The sequence below is a fragment of the Eschscholzia californica genome, unplaced genomic scaffold (genome assembly GCF_041429995.1).
Source record: "Eschscholzia californica isolate CP2 unplaced genomic scaffold, dmEscCali1.0.p SCAF_2, whole genome shotgun sequence".
NCBI classification, from domain to species: domain Eukaryota; kingdom Viridiplantae; phylum Streptophyta; class Magnoliopsida; order Ranunculales; family Papaveraceae; genus Eschscholzia; species Eschscholzia californica.
Genome location: NW_028238309.1, coordinates 2,244,931 through 2,263,437, shown reverse-complemented (window position 1 = coordinate 2,263,437; position 18,507 = coordinate 2,244,931). Strand labels below are relative to the sequence as shown.

The 18,507-nt window shown below is 38.3% G+C and overlaps 2 protein-coding genes and 1 pseudogene across 3 annotated transcripts; 1 reads left to right on the top strand and 2 right to left on the bottom strand.

Moving 5' to 3' along the window:
• The first annotated feature begins 57 nt into the window (after positions 1–57).
• On the top strand, positions 58–4,187 carry UNE12 (basic helix-loop-helix (bHLH) DNA-binding superfamily protein). Its single transcript, XM_086663568.1, has 7 exons — positions 58–806; positions 959–1,066; positions 1,896–2,015; positions 2,293–2,358; positions 2,572–2,637; positions 3,073–3,150; positions 3,371–4,187. Exons 1-7 carry the CDS (start codon positions 384–386, stop codon positions 3,599–3,601), a joined length of 1,092 nt encoding a protein of 363 aa, XP_086519694.1. The 5' UTR covers positions 58–383; the 3' UTR covers positions 3,602–4,187.
• Positions 4,188–5,112: 925 nt separating this feature from the next.
• LOC147555181 (NADH-ubiquinone oxidoreductase 24 kDa subunit) lies at positions 5,113–9,217 on the bottom strand. The gene is made up of 10 exons (XM_086662814.1): positions 9,012–9,217; positions 8,892–8,924; positions 8,722–8,787; positions 7,372–7,488; positions 6,606–6,683; positions 6,397–6,502; positions 6,216–6,262; positions 5,676–5,753; positions 5,519–5,584; positions 5,113–5,418 (listed from the first exon to the last, which is right to left on the bottom strand). The coding sequence occupies exons 1-10, from the start codon at positions 9,084–9,086 to the stop codon at positions 5,311–5,313; spliced, it is 774 nt and encodes a 257-aa protein (XP_086518940.1). The 5' UTR covers positions 9,087–9,217; the 3' UTR covers positions 5,113–5,310.
• A 496-nt stretch (positions 9,218–9,713) lies between these two features.
• Positions 9,714–16,589, bottom strand: LOC147555180 (mediator of RNA polymerase II transcription subunit 14-like; annotated as a pseudogene). Its single transcript, XR_015234915.1, has 8 exons — positions 16,380–16,589; positions 14,497–15,567; positions 14,282–14,379; positions 13,960–14,134; positions 12,213–13,733; positions 11,160–11,993; positions 10,140–10,944; positions 9,714–10,017 (listed from the first exon to the last, which is right to left on the bottom strand). The product of XR_015234915.1 is annotated as a mediator of RNA polymerase II transcription subunit 14-like (transcript).
• Between the last annotated feature and the right edge of the window lie 1,918 nt (positions 16,590–18,507).

Below are 18,507 nucleotides of genomic sequence, written 5' to 3'. Positions count from 1 at the left end.
AAAAAATATCCACTTTTAGTTCAACAAAAAAAACATCCACTTTTCATCAGCTTCTCCATTAAAGCGCGCGATGTAAAATAAATAAAAGACACAGCCAAAGAGGGAGCCTTCTTTAGAAATCGAACGCCACTTCTCTCTCTCTCTCTCTCTCTAAGTTCCATAAGTAACATCTTCTCCATTAAAAAAGAAAAACCCAACACTCAAAAACCCTCCGGTTTATCGGGTGACGGATCTCTATCCCCTGTTTTCCCGACAACCTCGCTTTCCCCTCTCTCTCTCACTACTCAAACCCTAACTACTAGTACTACTAGAACCCCATAACTCTGTTTTCATCCTCCCCTCTCTCAAATTCCTTCCACCTTCTCTCTCTCTCTCTTCCCTCCATGGCTGATAACCACCACCATCACCATCATCATCATAATCAAGAAGGACTAAATGATGATTTTTTAGAACAGATCTTAGCAATTCCTTCTTACCCAGGAACCAACAACGATGTAAATTTGGCGGGAACAACAACAACATCTTCAATGATCTTACAACTTAATAACTCTACTGATACTACTAGTAGTACTACTAGTAGTTATCACCATGGTCATGGAGGTGGTGGAACCCTATTTTCTCCTCCGTTAGGGTTAAGTTTAGGTGAAACCGCTACTGGTGGTTTTATGAAACCAGATGAAGCTTCTGGAAGTGGTAACCGGTTTTCAGGAGGAGACGATCATCATCATTTACTACTTAATACTACTGATCATCATCATCATCTTCAGCAAATTGGTGGTGGAATTCCTTCTTCCGGCGGGAAAAACGTATTGCATTTTACTCATTTACCCTTTCTTCTTCTTCGGTTTTACTAGTACATACATTTTGTTCTCAATTCCGGCCATTTTATTTCATTTTAAGCCGGTAGTGGCATTTCTGTAAAATTTAGTCAAAATGAGGGTTTATTCTGTGTATGCAGGATAGAGGAGGTGGTGGAGTTCATTTAACGGGGTTGTTTCCGGCGTTTGGACATGTACAGACTCACTCCGGCCGGCCAACAATATCTCACCACCACCAAGTTCACCAGGTAAAAATGTTACTGGTATAATAGTGTAAAAACGGCCGTTTTTATCCAAATAACAGTTTTTTTTGTTGGATACTCTGTTATTTTATGGAGAAAACAGAGGCGTGATTTTAGGGCAATAAATTGGGTGTCTGTTTATTAGCATGTGAAAATTGTTTGTCATAAGTGGATTCATAGTCAGGAATTTTCACACGTGTGGTGGTTGATTGACTTTTAATTTGTCCTTTTGGGCAAGGGAAAATTTGACATGATTGATTAAGGGTAACCTATAGAATTTCTATGATTTCGCCTTTTTTTTTGTGTTTCGGAAAGGAACAAGAATTTCGTCACGAAAGATTCGAACTCTGCTTTTTGCAGTCGAAACCAACACATGATATCAAAAAACAAAGTTTGGGTATCTAATTTTCCCTTCTCTTATAGTTCGAATTGTTACATATGACTGACATTGAATGTACCCGACTATGTTGTCAAAATGCTACTTGTATTGATCGGGTAGGGCGATGTATAAAAAATAAATGTCTCACGTTATTCATAGAGTTTGTGAGTCGAGCTAGGCTCGATAGTTAGCCCTGTGACTGCTGTTTGACATATGGATGTCTATTTCGGGTTGGGCAGATACAAGTCGATTTTATTTAATTTATTCAAATTTACCATGTATCGTAGTTCGTAAAGGTGGTACGTTTTTGCAGCATTACTCGTAAGTCGTGGTAGTGCTTCACGTGTTCCATAATAGGCACCTGCAGTTTATCTTGATCAACCATGGTTTCTGTTTCTGAAACAGATATCGTAGTATGAGGAAAACTGTAATTTGTTTTTTTGGGTGTTTTTATAGCCTTTTCATGGGCAGCCGACACCTGCACCAGTTGCTGCAGCCCCGCATCCACCTGCAATCCGGCCGAGAGTGCGAGCTAGAAGAGGGCAAGCCACCGATCCCCACAGCATAGCAGAGCGGGTAAGATTGCAGTTTTGTGTAAGAATAACACACAGAATTATCGTATTTAGGTTCTTTAACCACTTTAGAAAATCTTTATGATGAATGGTAGTCTAATGGATTTAGAACAAGTAATACCCTTCTCGAAGACCAATTAGATCAAAATAATCTTGGTTGGACCGATCCATGCTTTTTTGTGACTTCTTCTAAACCATTTTCGAGCTCATCTCGATAACATTATATGTCTAATGTTTCATTTCTTTTGCATGGTATTTCTGAAACTATTTCGTTCTCTCAGTTACGAAGAGAAAGAATAGCTGAAAGGATGAAAGCATTGCAAGAACTGGTTCCAAGCTCTAACAAGGTAATTTCCTACAAATGTGGGTGTTTGTTCCCACTACACAGTATTTGTTTAAGTGGGTCTTTATCGTACATAATGAATGCTTAATGCATCCTATAGCTTTTGTTATGGGAAGGTGAATTCAGAGTTCGAAGTCGAGTATAGACAAAGATAAAGGAAACGTTGGCTACTGTAAACCCCCAAAAATATAGTATTGACATCTACTTTGCTGTGCAGACTGACCGAGCAGCTATGCTTGACGAAATTGTGGATTATGTTAAGTTCCTACGGCTCCAAGTCAAGGTGAAGTAAATTACCCTTTGCCTTCAATAGTTTAACCATAAGCTACTGATATTATATAGAGGGCAAACTGAACTCAAGCGAGACATACTCAGATGATTTTTTGTATTATTGCTAAGAACTTCAAAGCTTTAGCATCCAAAGTATACATCGTTATCAGTTTATTGATTTCTTTTAACGTCATTGTCGTTAATTTCTCGCATTATTTGCCATTAGTCTTTCTTTTACTTTAAGGTCGTTATCACAATATAATTAACAACTTGCATTCTTACCTACCATTCCCAATTGAAGTTTCGAATTAGCCTTCGGTAGTTTCTAATAGTTAACTTAATCTATGACGGATAATGCATCATTTCCTTGAACATTTCTATGCCCGAAACAAATAAGTTTTGATCACATATGATTTAATAAATCCACTTCTCGTTTCTAATATTATAGGTCCTCAGCATGAGTAGGCTAGGAGGAGCTGGTGCGGTTGCCCAGCTAGTTGCGGACACTCCACTTTCGTCAATTGAGGTAGGTGTCATACTTGAAGCTTTTTGAGCTATATTATGTTGTTACTGTTCTTTTTTATGATTTACAATTTTACACTTGAGTTGCCAATTATATTTAATGAATAATATACGTCCTCACGTCTATAATTACCGTGTGCTATGGTAACCAATGCGGTTAATGCACAGACGCACATACTTATTTCTAGGGTTTACGGTTGAAGCTTCTTTATTTGCTTTTTAAGGGAGAAGCGGGCGAGGGTGGAAGCAATCAGGAAACATGGGAGAAGTGGTCAAATGATGGTACAGAACAACAAGTAGCAAAGCTTATGGAAGAAGATGTTGGTGCAGCAATGCAGTTCCTTCAGTCCAAAGCCCTCTGTATCATGCCCATATCACTCGCCACCGCTATTTATCACACACACCAAACCGACAACAGCGGAATGATCAAACCCGAACCAAATGCCCATTCTTAGACCGACCCACGCCACCTAAGATGGACGGGCACCTTCACATTCCATCCACAACGTCAACTCAAAAACCTTACTTGTCCATTTTCTGTTCAGTAGTCGAAATCCAACCCTTACCTACTACCCCACACTCTCTTGTCTCAAGTCTTTTTTCTTGGACCTTCTTGAGACTATGTTTGATCATTCTGACTTCACTCCCTACTTTTTGGCATTGCTATCAAAGTCAGATGCCATAAACTTGGTATCTTCTCTTATATTTTTGTTTAGTCAACGAAGTTATGATGTCATTCCTAGAGAAAAAGAAGGAGAAAGAAAGTAATAGTTGGAGGTTGTCAAAGCTATCTTTAGGTCTGCAACTTATATTAATCAATGGTGGAGATAGTGGAAGAATTCCAAACCACTTTTCTTCCTTCTTTTTGGTGGTGGTGGTGGTGGTGGGGGGTGTTTTCTTTTTTTGTTTTCTTTTTCTTGGAGATAGTGGGAAGAAGTAGGGCCTTGTAAAAGGGGAAGGATGGTTATATAATCAAAAGGAAGTTGAAATGGATTTTGTTGGTGTTTTTATTAAAGAAATGTGTGCTTATTTATCCACAAATTATTTCTCTATAATTATGTTTCTAGGGTTTCTCTTTTGTTGTTGTTGGATGAAGTTAGTGGGTAGTGTTTTTCAAAAGTAATTTGACCTCTTTTTCAAGTATCTTGTTTCATCTTCAACAAAAAAAAAAAAAAGTATCTTGTTTCATTATTAAAGATTGAAATCATAATGATAGGGAGAGAAAAAAGAAATAGTTGGTTAGGGTTCAAAAGTAATCATCTAGTAAATATGGATAACAGTGGTTCCTGTTTAATCTTTCTAGACCGAAATTGAACTCAAGATTTAGATCGGCCCAAGTCAGATTTCAAAATATTTGTTTTTTCTCTAACCCTACTTAACCCTACTAAATTCGTTTTCAGATCTAAATCGACTCAAGTCAAATATCAAATATTTGTGATTTCAAAATATTTGTTTTTTCATCTGACCCTACTTAACCCTAATTAATTCGATTTCAGATCTAAATCGACTCAAGTCAAATCTCAAATATTTGTTTTTTTATCTGATTTGTGTCTTTGATTGACCGACTCAATCAATTGTAGAGCATCTCCAATGCAAAACTCACAAAAATCTCTCATATATGTCAAGTTCCAATTGAGATTATCACTCCTATGTGGCAGAAATAGAGATCTTACACTCTTTTGTATCTCCAATGCAAAATTCCACCCTCGACACGTCATCTTAGAGATCCAAATAGAATGTTGCCTTTGGAGACGCTCAAGGTAGACATAAAATAAGTTTACATAAAGAGTGTTCAAAATAATGTAAAATGACTATCAAAACAAATCATACTCAGGTGACTCAAACTCAAACAAACTAGACTCAGCTTCAGATCCTAACTCGTGGAACTTTGAACCACCATTTGGAATATCAGGTTTTCTATTGACAACAATTGGCTCATGTAATAGAAGACAAAGAAACAACTGGGTTTTTATGCTCAAATAACATTAGTCTTTCCTTCTTCAGATTACTGGACAAGTCAACAATACGAATTCATCTGGTACAGGAGAATAAATGAACAAAAAGTATCCAAATTGGATAAACTGATTGACCTCGGCATAAAGATGATATCAATCGACAGAAAACCTCTGTATTATTGAAAACAACATTTTCATCATAGTAATCTTCAGCATGCATCAAGATCACGGCATGGAGGAGGTGTGGGCTCGCTTAACAAAGTCGTATTCCCTCCTTCAGGGCCGCTCATTATACGTTGAGGGTTCTGGGTTCCAACCTGCGAGTATATAACATATACCATGGATAACTTGGTTATGATTTACGAACAACTTTCCGAGGAACAAAGAAATTCACTTGACAGACACTAATGGACTCACCGGAGGTTTCTCGCCCCTTCTCAACATCTCAACGATCTCGACAACTCGCTTGGGAGTAACATCTTCCTGATTTGACAGAAAAGCAGAGAAGAAATCAGGGCAACTCAATTTGTGAAGTTCTCGTAACTTAAAATGTGAGAAGATTTGGATGGCCTACATAGTAATTGTATGTATATCCTTCTGAACCATTGGAGTAGTCAGCAACTGTTATCATAGGAGCATTTACACAGCATCCCTGCATATAATGGAAGTTCATATATCTCAATTGAGTCTGTGCTGACAGATTTTCGGGTCAAATGAAAATGTAAAAGCACTCAAAACACGGTCAGTGCCAACGAGCAACGTAGAATCTGACTTGCCTCATTGCCTGTGTTTGTGTTGTCTGAATATAAGTTGTCTAAGTCTAACTTGTTCTGGACACACTGTAGTCATTTCAGATTTTTTTTTCTGACAATAGGCAAGACATTCCGACTTCTTCAACAAGTCTCAAATTGCCCCAAAATCAGCCCGAGTCAGCCATACAGGCGAGTTCAATGCATGAGTCCCACCAATAAAACAAAAACTCCAAAGTGCAACTAGGAGTCGGATATTAAATCTCGGGTCAGATTTCAAGTCTGAATTTGAAAAGAGACTAACACTACCTAAAAGGCTAAAACGTTGTAAAATGGCGAGGAGTATGACAGACTGAAACACTTACCATGCATTCCATTTCACCGACGGAGAACAACCCATCCTTCGTCACTTCTGCATATTTCAAAAAAGCCACAAAGGTAAATAGGGCTAGGGCAAACAGCATGCTTGTGTTTTAGATGTCTCGACCTTCAATATTTAAGTATAAATGCGGTAGAATAGAGAAAGAGATTTTAGTATAAACTCACCATTGCGCTTCACTCCTAAGTGTTTCAGCAAAGCATCTTCTATTTCCCGTGAACCACGTATCATACAAGGTGAGGTACCACAGACTAAGAGGTGATATTGGCCTACCTATATGACCAAAAATTACAATTGGAAACGTTCACCAGTAAATAATGGCAGAAGCAAATGGACATACATTTGATCTTAAAAAATAATGACATGAATTTCTCACCTTTGCACGGTTGAACATTGAGTAGAATGTAGCGACTTCATATACACGAATAGGGGCAACTTCTATGACCTTGGCTATCTGAAGAAACACAATATTTTCACCTCAGTACTTGACAACAAGTGTGCTTTTATGTATGTGTCTCCACGTGTGTGTGTGTGTCCTCATGTGTGCGTGCACTTGGAAGCATGAGGTTCAGAGGAATATGAGAGGGATATCACATGGAAACAGCATCAGGTTTCAGGACATAATCCAACACATTTTAGTAATGACAAATATGAAGAAAACAGAGGCGGATCTGTAGGAACCTTGCAAAAGCAAGTATAACATGTCTTGTCGTTTTTCACTCATTGGAGCACCTGTTGCAGTTTTAGCCACCTGGGAAATAATTTGGATAGCCTTACAATGTCTACAGAATGCGGGAATGAGTTAAACATATATATCTAAGATGCAGTTTTCTAATCCTGTTCTTTGCATTATATCTTTCCTCATCTAGAAATAAATCACAATGAACTCAACAACTATAATCTCTTATCATTGTTATCCAACTTTTGTCTTTTATTAGAAAATGACACTGCAATTTCATGTTTGTGATTAGTAGAAATACATTTCCTTTGACCTCTTCTTCATGTTTGTCTATATCCATGTATTCAGTTGCTTGGTTGTCATTTATAGTCGTTCCCAATTTCATGTTATGGGAAGATTAATTTAACAAGATTATATAAATTTTAATTTGAGAAACAACTTTAAGGAACTAATCTGCCAATACCGCATTCATTGATGAAACAGTTAGCCATCCTCCATGTTGTTGCTGTGCGAGATCCAGTAGAGGAATAACCGCGGATTGCTTGTAGTTGGAAGGATAGTGCGACAATATCTCCTTCACCTGAAGATATGTATATGTAAATACATCTATATATATAATATCATCAAATTAGAGCTTAAAAGTATACTACCCAACATATGTCTCTACAAACAGCAGATGGCTGGAAATATCTCATACAACAAAAAAATACTTGCATGAACTTTCATCAAATAGACATTATGAATAAATAGGTGAATACGTATATACAAGTGTATATTATACAATTAAACACCAATAAACATAATTGTGGATGTATGTCTCTAGGATACTACTCCACACATTACAGAGATGGCAATTGTCTCACGAAAAGCTACTTCCCAATATGCCATATCGAGGTACAAAAATAAAAGTTATAAAACGATGTATTAAACGACAAAACTTTTGCATTCACGGGCACAAAATAATGAAAATAAAAACCTATTCTAACTCATTCAACAACAAGAATAAAAAAAGAGCTACTTATCAATATGCCACAGATGTGATACGAGAGAAATGCAGTAACTAAACAAATCCACATGATCCAATTTCTACTTTAAGAAATGTGCCTTCCCCTTATCTAACCATAAGTGCAAATTCAGAACAGCGTCCTTTTGAAATTTGCAAGAAACTCTTCAGACTCTCCTAAATTTCATTATCCATTCACAGACACATGAAACAAAAATTCCCCATTGCTCTTTGAATACAATTTCCAAAACAACGGCAAACGTTAAGATATATGCCAGATAACTTGATTGTGATTGCGAAACGGGACCGATATACAGCATTCACTTGCAAATAGCTGAATACAAACACCAAAACCTAAAAACGTGAGACCGCCTCAAAATTAGAATTACAACGAAGTTGGTCTCTACTCATACCCAAGTAAAATCAGTTTCATAGAAGACTAGGAAATAACACCCACATCATATCGCCCATTTAACACTCTCAACAATCGAATCGATCCTTTTTTCTTTATAAAAATATTCTAAGGGGCATCACCACAACCAAAACAATAATGATTTCACTAAACACCATGTTAATCCATTTGCCCTCTAGATCTTGCCTTGTTGCATCATAGCAAAATAACATCACAAAGATGTAATTTTTGCGAACAAAAGACAATTTCAAGTAGAAAAAGGTTCATACTTGATAAAAAAATTAGACATTTTTGTACACATTGTATCATCAAGACCCTAAATTTATGAAACCTAACAAAAAAAAAAAACAACCCTAAATCAACTCAAAATTTCTATCAGAAAACTGAAAATTACTTACTTTCTCTTTGTTCTTGTCGGTAAAATCCCATGGAACATTGGGATTGTTATCCGGTGAATCAATGTGCTGTGAAAATAATAAAAAGGGGGGAAAATCAAGGGTTAAATGATTGATAGTTAAATCAGAGCTGAATTAAAAAAAGGGGAATGTTGGGATAAATTGATACTCACGTAGTTTAGGGCAGTTGATAAAGAACGAGAAGTCTACAAGAGAAAAATGGATCAAAATAGTGTTAGATCGATATCAGATGATGGATTCTAGAGAGAGAAAGAGAGATAGACTGATGAAACCTGAGAAGGTTGACGGAAAATTTGACGGATCTCGAGCAACCGTTTGCCGGCGAGACGAGCTGCTGGCGTAAACATTTTGACGAGGTAGAGAGAGAGAGAGGATGAAAAATCACAACCCCAAGAGGACTCTAATGAAGAAGATGGTAGTGAGTATTATTAAGCCCTGGACATTTATTTTGGTGGGGGAGTTGAGAAAAAGGGGCGCCAATGACATTTTTAGAGGAGCACCTTATATTTATTTTGACTCGTCTGCCATGTTTGACTCGTCTGAATCGCTCACTTACATTTATTTTGGATCTGTTATAATTTCAGATTGGTCGCAAATCATACGATTAGAAATTTAACGAGTGTTTTTTTTCGATTAAGAAATCTTGGAAGCCAAAGATCACAAGTCATTAGAAATCTAACGGTTTTGTGGACACGCGCTAAATGCGCGAAAGGACTTACAAGAAAGAAAACACAATGCTTTTCGGCACGGGAATGGTGCAGTCAAATTAAATGTCCAAACAAAACGAAGAATAGAACGATATAGGAAATTTAAAGGGGAACGAACCATCTTAGGAAGTTCTGGAATTCACTTAGCTTGTTGAATAGTCGAAATGCCCCTCTACGTGAAGATACGATTATACGACAAAATATATCAGAAAAAATTCAGCTATATAATAGCTAAAATCCTCTGTATATCCCCATATCAAATGCTTAGACTGAAATGTCAATCTTTATACTTAAATTTGATGATTCAAATATTCATTTCAATGTTGAGAAAAGGTAAGAAACTGAAAAATATAACATAAAGCATCTAATGTTACAACCCCAATGGGTTATGCAAAAATTGATTCTTAGCTAATCTTCAATTGTTTCATAGACGACAAAACTTCCCTCTCGTACCACGATGCTTCTTTAAAAAAAAAGCCGCTTCTTTGAATCTCTATAGAGTCGGCAACAAACTCTCACATAATGTTTCTTCTAGGTTTAATTCATCATCGGGACTCTCATCGGAATTTATCTGCAAAGAATACAAATTTGATCACTAGTAGAGATAAATACTTGAAATATGGTAACTTATTGGGTTTTAAAGGTTTGAAGCACAAAAAAAAGATTATGTGTAGACCAAAGATTTTGAAGTACCTTGTATAGTTGTATATGTTTTCGCTTTTTATACGACGAAAGAAAAAAATATCAGAGCTTCTTGCTTCGACGCCATTACCATCCTCTAGTTATGCCTTGAACACAAAGATGCAGAGTTCTTTGAACACTTTCGGCAACTATTCTTAACCTACCTTGAGCAATATCCTCAATGGTCGGACTTGTGTTCAAATCCACTATTCGAGCTACCCTCGTTTTGGTTTTTTCCCAGTCTACCAATCTAGGCCAACAGGCTCGCCCACCATGGCTCCCCTCCATTCCGACTAAATAAGTACGATTTTTTACGCAGAATGAATATCTCAATCTCACGAAAACACAATAAGGTAACCATATAGCACCACCACCAGCATTTGTCCGAGGTATATGAGCAGAATCAAGAACAACAGTAAGAGTAAAATTTACCGCGTTATTAAGTCGGTCATAGTGAATGTTGCTTCTCGATGTAGTTAACCAAGCACGATTTTCTAGGCATACCTCGATTCGAGGTTTTACTGAGGTTGCGATGTCCCCACCTTGTATCTGTGCTACTTCTTTTCTCCATGCGATTAGTTTGAAGAACTCCCGGAAAACTTGAATGGGCAGAGCAAGGAGAGTCATGAAGGATGCAACTTTAGAAGTAACATAAGGCGCAGAGGCAACACGACAACTAAAATAGTGACATATTTCAGATATTTCCGAAGGAGATAATTCATCCTGAACACCATGTTGTTGATGAGTTATGCGCCTACGACACGATACTTGTAGGACAAGCTGCACCTTACGAACATCAATAACATAACTATATCCCCTGTAAAAAAAAAGGAATTCAGTCAGGAGATGGATAATGAGACTTGTGGCTCAAAAAGGGAAACTGAAAAGATGACATAATGCTAATTACTGCAATCCAACCAAAGGCCCAATAAAAACAACGAATACATATTTATTCAGATTAATTGAAAAAAATTAATTTAGTGAAAAAAAGAAATTTCTTATGAAATGAATAGTCAAGTAAGAGTTTTTTACCCCACGAAGAAGTGGAAACCGGGCTGGTACGGGTCTGTTGTTACGAGTCCGCCTTCTTTTGGCTTCAAAATTGGAGATAGTGTCTCTCTCACAAGGTCAGGCAAATGAGAAAATAACCATAGCACCCCCAGATACTTGAGGACACCCTGTAAAACCTTCTTAAGGACAACGAGGGGAACCCAACCACCTCCGTACCCTCCATAATCTCCTTGCTCAACGAAAGCTGTCTTCTGTTCTCCTCGTACAACTATAGGAAAACCTTGTATAGTACTTTGTCCACTAGGGATATTAGGTTCAGTACATTTGAGTTCTTGAGCAATAAGGTCCATAAGAAAAGGACGAAACTGAGGACATGGCAACGAGCCTCCAGTTATGCTCCCCTCCTGTAGAGGCGTTGCTGGCTGTAGCCAAACGTGCTCCCCAGAAAAGCAGCCCATGTCCACTGAGAAGTTCTTCCGATAGATTATGCGTATCCAGTGAGGCTTACGATATATTACAGAGACATCGGTAGGAAAAAGTGAACTAGGAAAAAATTCCTTTTGTACCTTTTCCAGACACTACTAACGTAGCCGCATTATGAAGGATGCGACTACCAAGAGGAGCAGTATCTTGTGGTGAATTCGACAATGAACTGTTTGGTAACAGTCCTTGGAATGGTGTGAAAGCATTTTGCTTTGCGATAGGAGCACCGGGAATTGTTATGGGAAAGGCAAAAGCAGGATCAACCCGTGAAGCTCGAGTTGCACCTGCAAGATATATTAAGGGCTCTGCTGTCAGATGAATGCACTTCAAAAGAGACACAGCCTTCCCTCTATCGATAAAATCTTCGAAAAACTGCAGAAATAAAAAAAAGATAATATTAGTCTCTAAATTTTAAGACCTCGTTGGTAAGGAACGATGGATCTATGAAAAGAACAAAGCAAAATGAACTGCTAATGAAAAATAAAAACTAGATTAAAGACTGTCAAGCCAGATAATAAGATGAAGTTAAAAGTGGTGATGATCGAAAACTAAAGATCAGTTAGTAACATGATGAAGGTTGTCAGCACATACCCTGGTATGAGGCCAAAACTGGTCTGGAGAAATATGCATCGTGCACCATTCTTTACTTGACTCCCATTCAACAGAAAAACGAGTCACAACTCCAGAAGGACTAGAAGTATAACTAAACCGAAAACTTGTCAGACCAACCTCTTCAATTCTGAATGACTTCTTCATATGTTCTGACATTTTTCCAATAAGATCTAGAGTTTTGTCTGATCCCCTCGGTATTTTACTTTCTGTATTTAACAGGCTCTCTTCTAACTTATCATCAAGCAGCTTCCGAACTTCAATAGCAAACGCCCTTGCACTTGAGAGCCTTTTCAGGTCTGCCACTAACTTTTTAATGCTATCATCCTCAACACACCTATAACTAAGAACAATACCGTCGAGATCGTAATCGATATGAGAATCAACATCAGATTTTGAAGCAATACGAACGTTGCAGCCCCATGGTGTTGTGGTACTGCTTCCCTTCTGAAGTTCCGATAAGTCCCTAAAATGTTGGTCACTTACTTTCACATCCCATAACATGTTTCCAGGTTTCCCAAGTTGTAAGCATATTTGTTCCCACGGATTTCCACTTGCAAATGGTAGTTGGAACCATATGCAAGAGGATGGATCTGCAAAACCCGTGTCTTCCGCAGATGGAATTTCAAGAGCATCCATCTGGTTAATCAACCGAGCATGTTTGATAGAATGGCAACAGTGTCTAACCACATGCAGAAGGTACATGACATACATACCAGAAGGCGCATGCTCTTTACTTGCGTCAGCTAGAAGATTTCCGTACGTATATCTATCTGAATTACCCATCACGTCTGATGAACAAACTTCTTGTGATGCAGGAGAATGACAAACAGTCGAATCTGGTATCTTCCTTCTCTTATAAGCTGCTGCCCGGACTTCTTCCCGTTGGAGTGATGGTATCATCCTTAGAATATCAGAGAGAGATCGCTTTCTGTGATTTTTATCAAGTATCGGAACACTACCATAACTTGAGCTATCAGAACCAATTAAATGGGAAGCAACAGCAGGAGATTTGCCAAATGAAGATGAAATATGATACTGAGTTAGAAAAGCTGGTAATGCTATCTCTTTCTCATGTGCAAATACTTCATCGACCAGAGATGAAAAAGTTGAATGGGTGGATCCCATAATTTGAGCAGAAGCATTCGAACAAAAGAGAACATCAGGTTTTGAAGTCCGATTCGTACACCCAACAAAAGGTAAAGTGGGGACTAGCTTTTTCCAATCAAGAAGACTCAGATTTACTTTGTCTTCAACCATTTGGATCTGATTAATGTCTATCTTTGTGGAGCATATCACTTTGTTAGATTCACAGATGGAATGTGAATGTCCACTATTTTCTGGTTGGGTCTCCACCAAGCTAAAGAGAGGTTTGAAGTCCCTGTCAACTTCCAACAGCAAATAATACGAGCTTCCCCACTGAGAGAACCCCATAAGCAACACATCGGATCTACTTAAAGCGATCTCGGGTATCTTCATTGCAGCCACATTCTGCTCAAATACCTGAAAAAAAATCAAGTGTCTATATGTTATATCTACACATGAATATAACATACCGAAAATCATCTCCGCTTTTTGCTTATACCCTATAACAAAGCGGCACGTGCTATATCAACGATACATAAATACTATAACTTAATGTTGCACCATTAATGCGAAGGCAGCAAATAATTGTCCACGGCTCTAGAGAAGGGCCGTGGGAACAACCGTAGAAACAAAGAAAAGTTACCTGAAGACCTAAGAATCTCCCAGTAGATGCAAATAAATCCGAAATGATTTTCCTCTTCAAGTCTTTAAATACATCTGCTGCGGAAACGACTCCCTTGTTAAATGCATCTTCACACTCCGACAGAGAAGATGGTGCAAGAGTATTTCTTGATGACTGGAAAAAGAAACGTCCACTCCTGCAATATAGATAAGAAAAAATTACTGCACGTGAAATAATGACTATTATACAGTTGTGTCGTTTTATCTACCAATCCATGAAAGCGCAAATACTCATTCATCAGCTTGCAAAGAAAAATCAACTACATGTGGATAGGCAGGCAAACCTGAAGTTAATTCCAACAGTAATATATGACGACCCATGTACCCGAACACGTAAAACTTCGGTGCGCCCATATTCTTTTGTGCTGGACTTGGTATCTTCCTGCAATAAATTTTCAAAAACGATTACTTAAACAAGAGGAAAGCTTGAATCAACTCATGAGCAGTTGAAACAAGAGGAAACACACATTCAACAGGATAATAAATCTCTCAAACCAACCTTTTTCATTTCCACATATGGTTTATTCCCGGAGCACTGAAAGCAAACATCATTTGCAGCCCTAGATATCTCGCAATGTTTCATTAGCTCGTTGTGGACTTCAAGCAAGCGAGTGTATCTATTGCAAGATGTAGCTCTTAGGAGCAGTTTCTCGACATCTATGCAGCCCTGGTCAAGTGAGAATTCACATTCCTTGCCGGTTAGTGGGTCTATTATAAAAGCACTGTGAAGACATTTGATTGACACATCATGCCCTTGTTCAATTTGAATAAATGGGGACACATAATCGGGGCGTTCAACATTTTTTTCGAAGTGCAGCCAATATAAGATTTTTACACTAGAAGTTGTTTTTAAAGTAGCTGAAGTTTCCCTGTTCTGACCCATCTGCAAGGAACCAGTAGTCTGTCCTGTAATACCATCAGAGATTAGCTCAAAGCGGATTGCGTCTTTCCACCTTCCCTGACAAAGGCTCTGTACTTGCCTTACCACGATGTCAATGATGAGTGCAACAGACAGCTCATGGAGAACTGAATAGAGAATCACAAATGGGTTCTCCACCACAGCCATTCTGCGTTCTAAATCATCTCCAATTGCATGTCTCCTTGATTCTTCAATCTTTACAACCCCACTTCTCTCACCTACAAGCAACTCCAAATGTAGTATTCTCCACAAAGATAGGTGCCCACGATAACCAAGAGTCATATGAACCTCAAATTCACCATCAACACGTAAAAGCACAGTACCATCAGATACTTTGACTTTCGAAAATTCTTTGGGTAAAGAAATCTCAAGCAATTTAGATCGCAAGAGTATGTCTATCTTCTTCAAAGCCGATGTTCGCTCATCACCAACTAGGGCGCTCTGAGTTCCAATACCATCAAGGCATTTTGGTAATTTATTGTAAGTTCCAGTGATGAGAACTTCAATAGCAGATGAAACGTCATAAGTAGGTGCACGGGCTTGCTGCAGTCCCTCGTGCACGAGGAACAAGGAGTCGGCAGTTTGAGTGAAACATGTATCATGACTCGACAAAGTAGATGCTATTTGTTGATGCTGCTCAACTAGCAGAGCCTGCAAACGTACACGTGAAGAAATAAGCAATGGATGTTAACACGGCAAAAGATAGTGATAACATGGTACAAGTAGGAATAACTAAGTCTAGAATCTAGATTAGTGTATGAGGCAAAACTCAACAAAATGTGCATGCTATAGCACTACAAAGTCAACATCCAAAAGTTGCACAATCATAACCAGGTCATAATCATCATAGCTAGTACACAGACGGACCCTAAAGAGGGTTCCGGAGCGGGGGAGAACCCAAACGTGCCCAGACCCTGACGCACCACAAGGGGCTGTCGACGAGTCGGGTTATTTGGGAACGCAACCCAAAGCCAGCGGTAAGTTCCGTTCAAAACTAATTACCGGCGAGAGACCTAAGGGTGTATAGGTAACGTCAACCAAATGGGAAAGCTGATAATCAATGTCCAGATGTCTAAAAGGAATTCCTAGTTCACTACAATTCCAAGTAAATCCCTGGTAGAATCTTGCGTGATGTCTCAAGCCTTAGCAGCTAACAATGTAATCCTCGCTTTTTTCTCCCTAGGCCCAAGTCCACGGGTACATGGTTTTGTTTTTAGCGGTGGGAGATTGCGATAGTCCCACATTGCTCACGAGAGTGTCTGGCCCCATCCTATAGGTGTGTGTATACTCAAACTTAGCAAGTGTCGGGGTCTTTTGGATAGGCTCAAGGAGCCTTCGCCAAAAACAAAACCTTTTATCTGTGGGCTTGGGCCTGAGATTAGAAAAGCGGAGACAATATTAATTATAGCTTAAACAAAATATACTAGTAAAATTTAAAAACCCTAAATAAGATCACCACCAACCTGTTGGCACCATTGAGCAAGAACATTAAGACGAAGCATTCTTTGACGAGTATTGTTTATAAAATTAAGAAGTCCAATCTTTTTCTCAGAATCAGATTTTTCAGTAGACCTCGATTCTTCAACTAAATCTTTTAACGAACCATAAGCATCTTGACTAGCTCGACGAGCCAGTGTTGAGAAATCAACAGTTTTTTGTTCTAATTCCTCCATTGTTATCGGTTCAATTAAATTCTACAACAACATATTGTTAAAAGAAAGTTAGGGTTTTTCTTGTAATACAATTGTAATTATATAGAGAAAACTAAATTGGATAAATGATTGAGTCAAATTTTTTTTACAAAAAAAAATTGTTTCTTGATTTTGATTTCTTTCTTTTTATAGAGAGAGAGAGAGGAAAAGCGAGGGAAACTCCAAATGGAGTTCCGCTGAGGGACGCGGGATTTCCGTATGGCGCCCGCCCGAGTATATGTATGGGTTGAGCTCAAACTAGATTTAGCTGGACCCACGACAAAGGATTGACTTATTTTTGACATTCTATGATCAGGAAATTGGGCTGGAGACCCAATTTTTTTTTTTTTTTTGTCAAAAAGACAAGTTATCTTTTTTTCCTTCTAGGCACCATGAAAAGTTTGGAAATAGGCTTGAAGGACAATTCTAAAAATCCCTTAATTTTGTATACCTGAATTGACCTTTGTATAAAGGAAAATTTTAGAAACACCCTCAGATTTTCCAAAAACCCTCACATTTTATATAATCTTACTTCTTAGTTACTTATTTTGTTAGGGTTTGATTTTGCGAAGCTTTACAAACTGGTTTGCAAATTAGTTTGCAAACTGGTTTGCACTAGTTTGCAATCTGGTTTGCCTTGCAAACTAGTTTGCACTGCTTTGCAAATTGGTTTGCAAACTGGTTTGCAAACTAGTTTGCAATAAGGTCAGTTTTGTTTTTTCCCTATATTAGATAATTTACAAAAATGCCACAGGGAGCTGAAGCCCATAAAAAATTGTCCAATCCTTTTTAACCAAAGGCCAAAGTTTTTAGGGAGTTTTGGCCAAATTTCCCTTCTATGAACATCTGGGATGTTAGAGCACGTCCAACCTGCGCCCAACTAACGCCCAAATTTCAAATTTTCGGCCTCAGCCAAGGAGTCCAACCCCGATTCCGACCACTTCAGCCAACTAGGGATTAAATCCAACCGTTTGATGTGTTCCAACGATCAGATCTAGTTTTATGGTCTGAATTTTTCGTTTTTTTTTAATATATTATCCTTTAATTTTTTTTAAAATTCTAACAAAAACTATTATTTCGAAAATAATTTCCCAACATTAGAAACAAATATTATTCCGAAAATAGTCTAAAACACGTGTTTCACGTATACACAAGATCACACACGTTTTTTGAACACCCACAAAAAATTCACACACGTGTTTCAATATGCATGAATTTTCAGCCTCAAGAGATGCTGAGGTTGGAGCTGAATTTTTTAGGCTGAAATTTTTTAGTGAAAAAGTTTTTCCTGCCTAAGACAAGCTGGGTTTGGAGAAAGTTTTTTCACACACCCTCTATTTTCATTTTCATTCTTACCTTCGAATATTAACACATATCTGACCACCACTGATGGGTCATGAAAATGTCCCATCTAAGTCGTTTAATTTAGTCGAGTTAGTTCGTTTCGGGTCTTTATTATAATAAAATGGTTGATTTTCTTGATTAGGTGTCTTTTGGAGAGTTAGGTGTGAAAAACGGTTAAAAACGAGGAAAAGATGCATGAAGGGTATTTTGGTCATTTGGAGGCAAGGACAATCAGGTAATTTGGCCAAGGTCAGTGCGTGGTTGAAAAGTAGAGGTCGAGACGAGCCCGTAGGAGAAAACGGAAGTCAAATCGGAGTCCGGACGAAGGAATTAACCAAAGTCAAAGTTGGGTCAAATGCTGTTGACTTGGTGGGACACTTTTGGTAGAAATTCGGGCATGCGGTATACAAGAGGACACGTGGCGAGCTTCGGAGGCCGGTATATTCTTTTCCCGTGTTCGCGCTAAGCAGCGAAACGGACGCTATAGGCTGATTCGTGTAACGCGTTGCAAGTTAGTTCCCGTAGTCCCATACTCACGTTTTAATCTCAGCCGCAT

Excerpts from the sequence above, each read along its gene's own strand:
- UNE12 (XM_086663568.1), top strand. The coding sequence starts at position 384 with ATGGCTGATAACCACCACCATCACCATCATCATCATAATCAAGAAGGA. Across the intron at positions 2,016-2,292 it reads CCCACAGCATAGCAGAGCGG|TTACGAAGAGAAAGAATAGC; the intron begins GTAAGATTGCAG and ends TCGTTCTCTCAG. Across the intron at positions 2,638-3,072 it reads TCCTACGGCTCCAAGTCAAG|GTCCTCAGCATGAGTAGGCT; the intron begins GTGAAGTAAATT and ends CTAATATTATAG.
- LOC147555181 (XM_086662814.1), bottom strand. The coding sequence starts at position 9,086 with ATGTTTACGCCAGCAGCTCGTCTCGCCGGCAAACGGTTGCTCGAGATC. Across the intron at positions 8,925-9,011 it reads TTTTCCGTCAACCTTCTCAG|ACTTCTCGTTCTTTATCAAC; the intron begins GTTTCATCAGTC and ends TTTCTCTTGTAG. Across the intron at positions 6,263-6,396 it reads CTTAGGAGTGAAGCGCAATG|AAGTGACGAAGGATGGGTTG; the intron begins GTGAGTTTATAC and ends TGAAATATGCAG.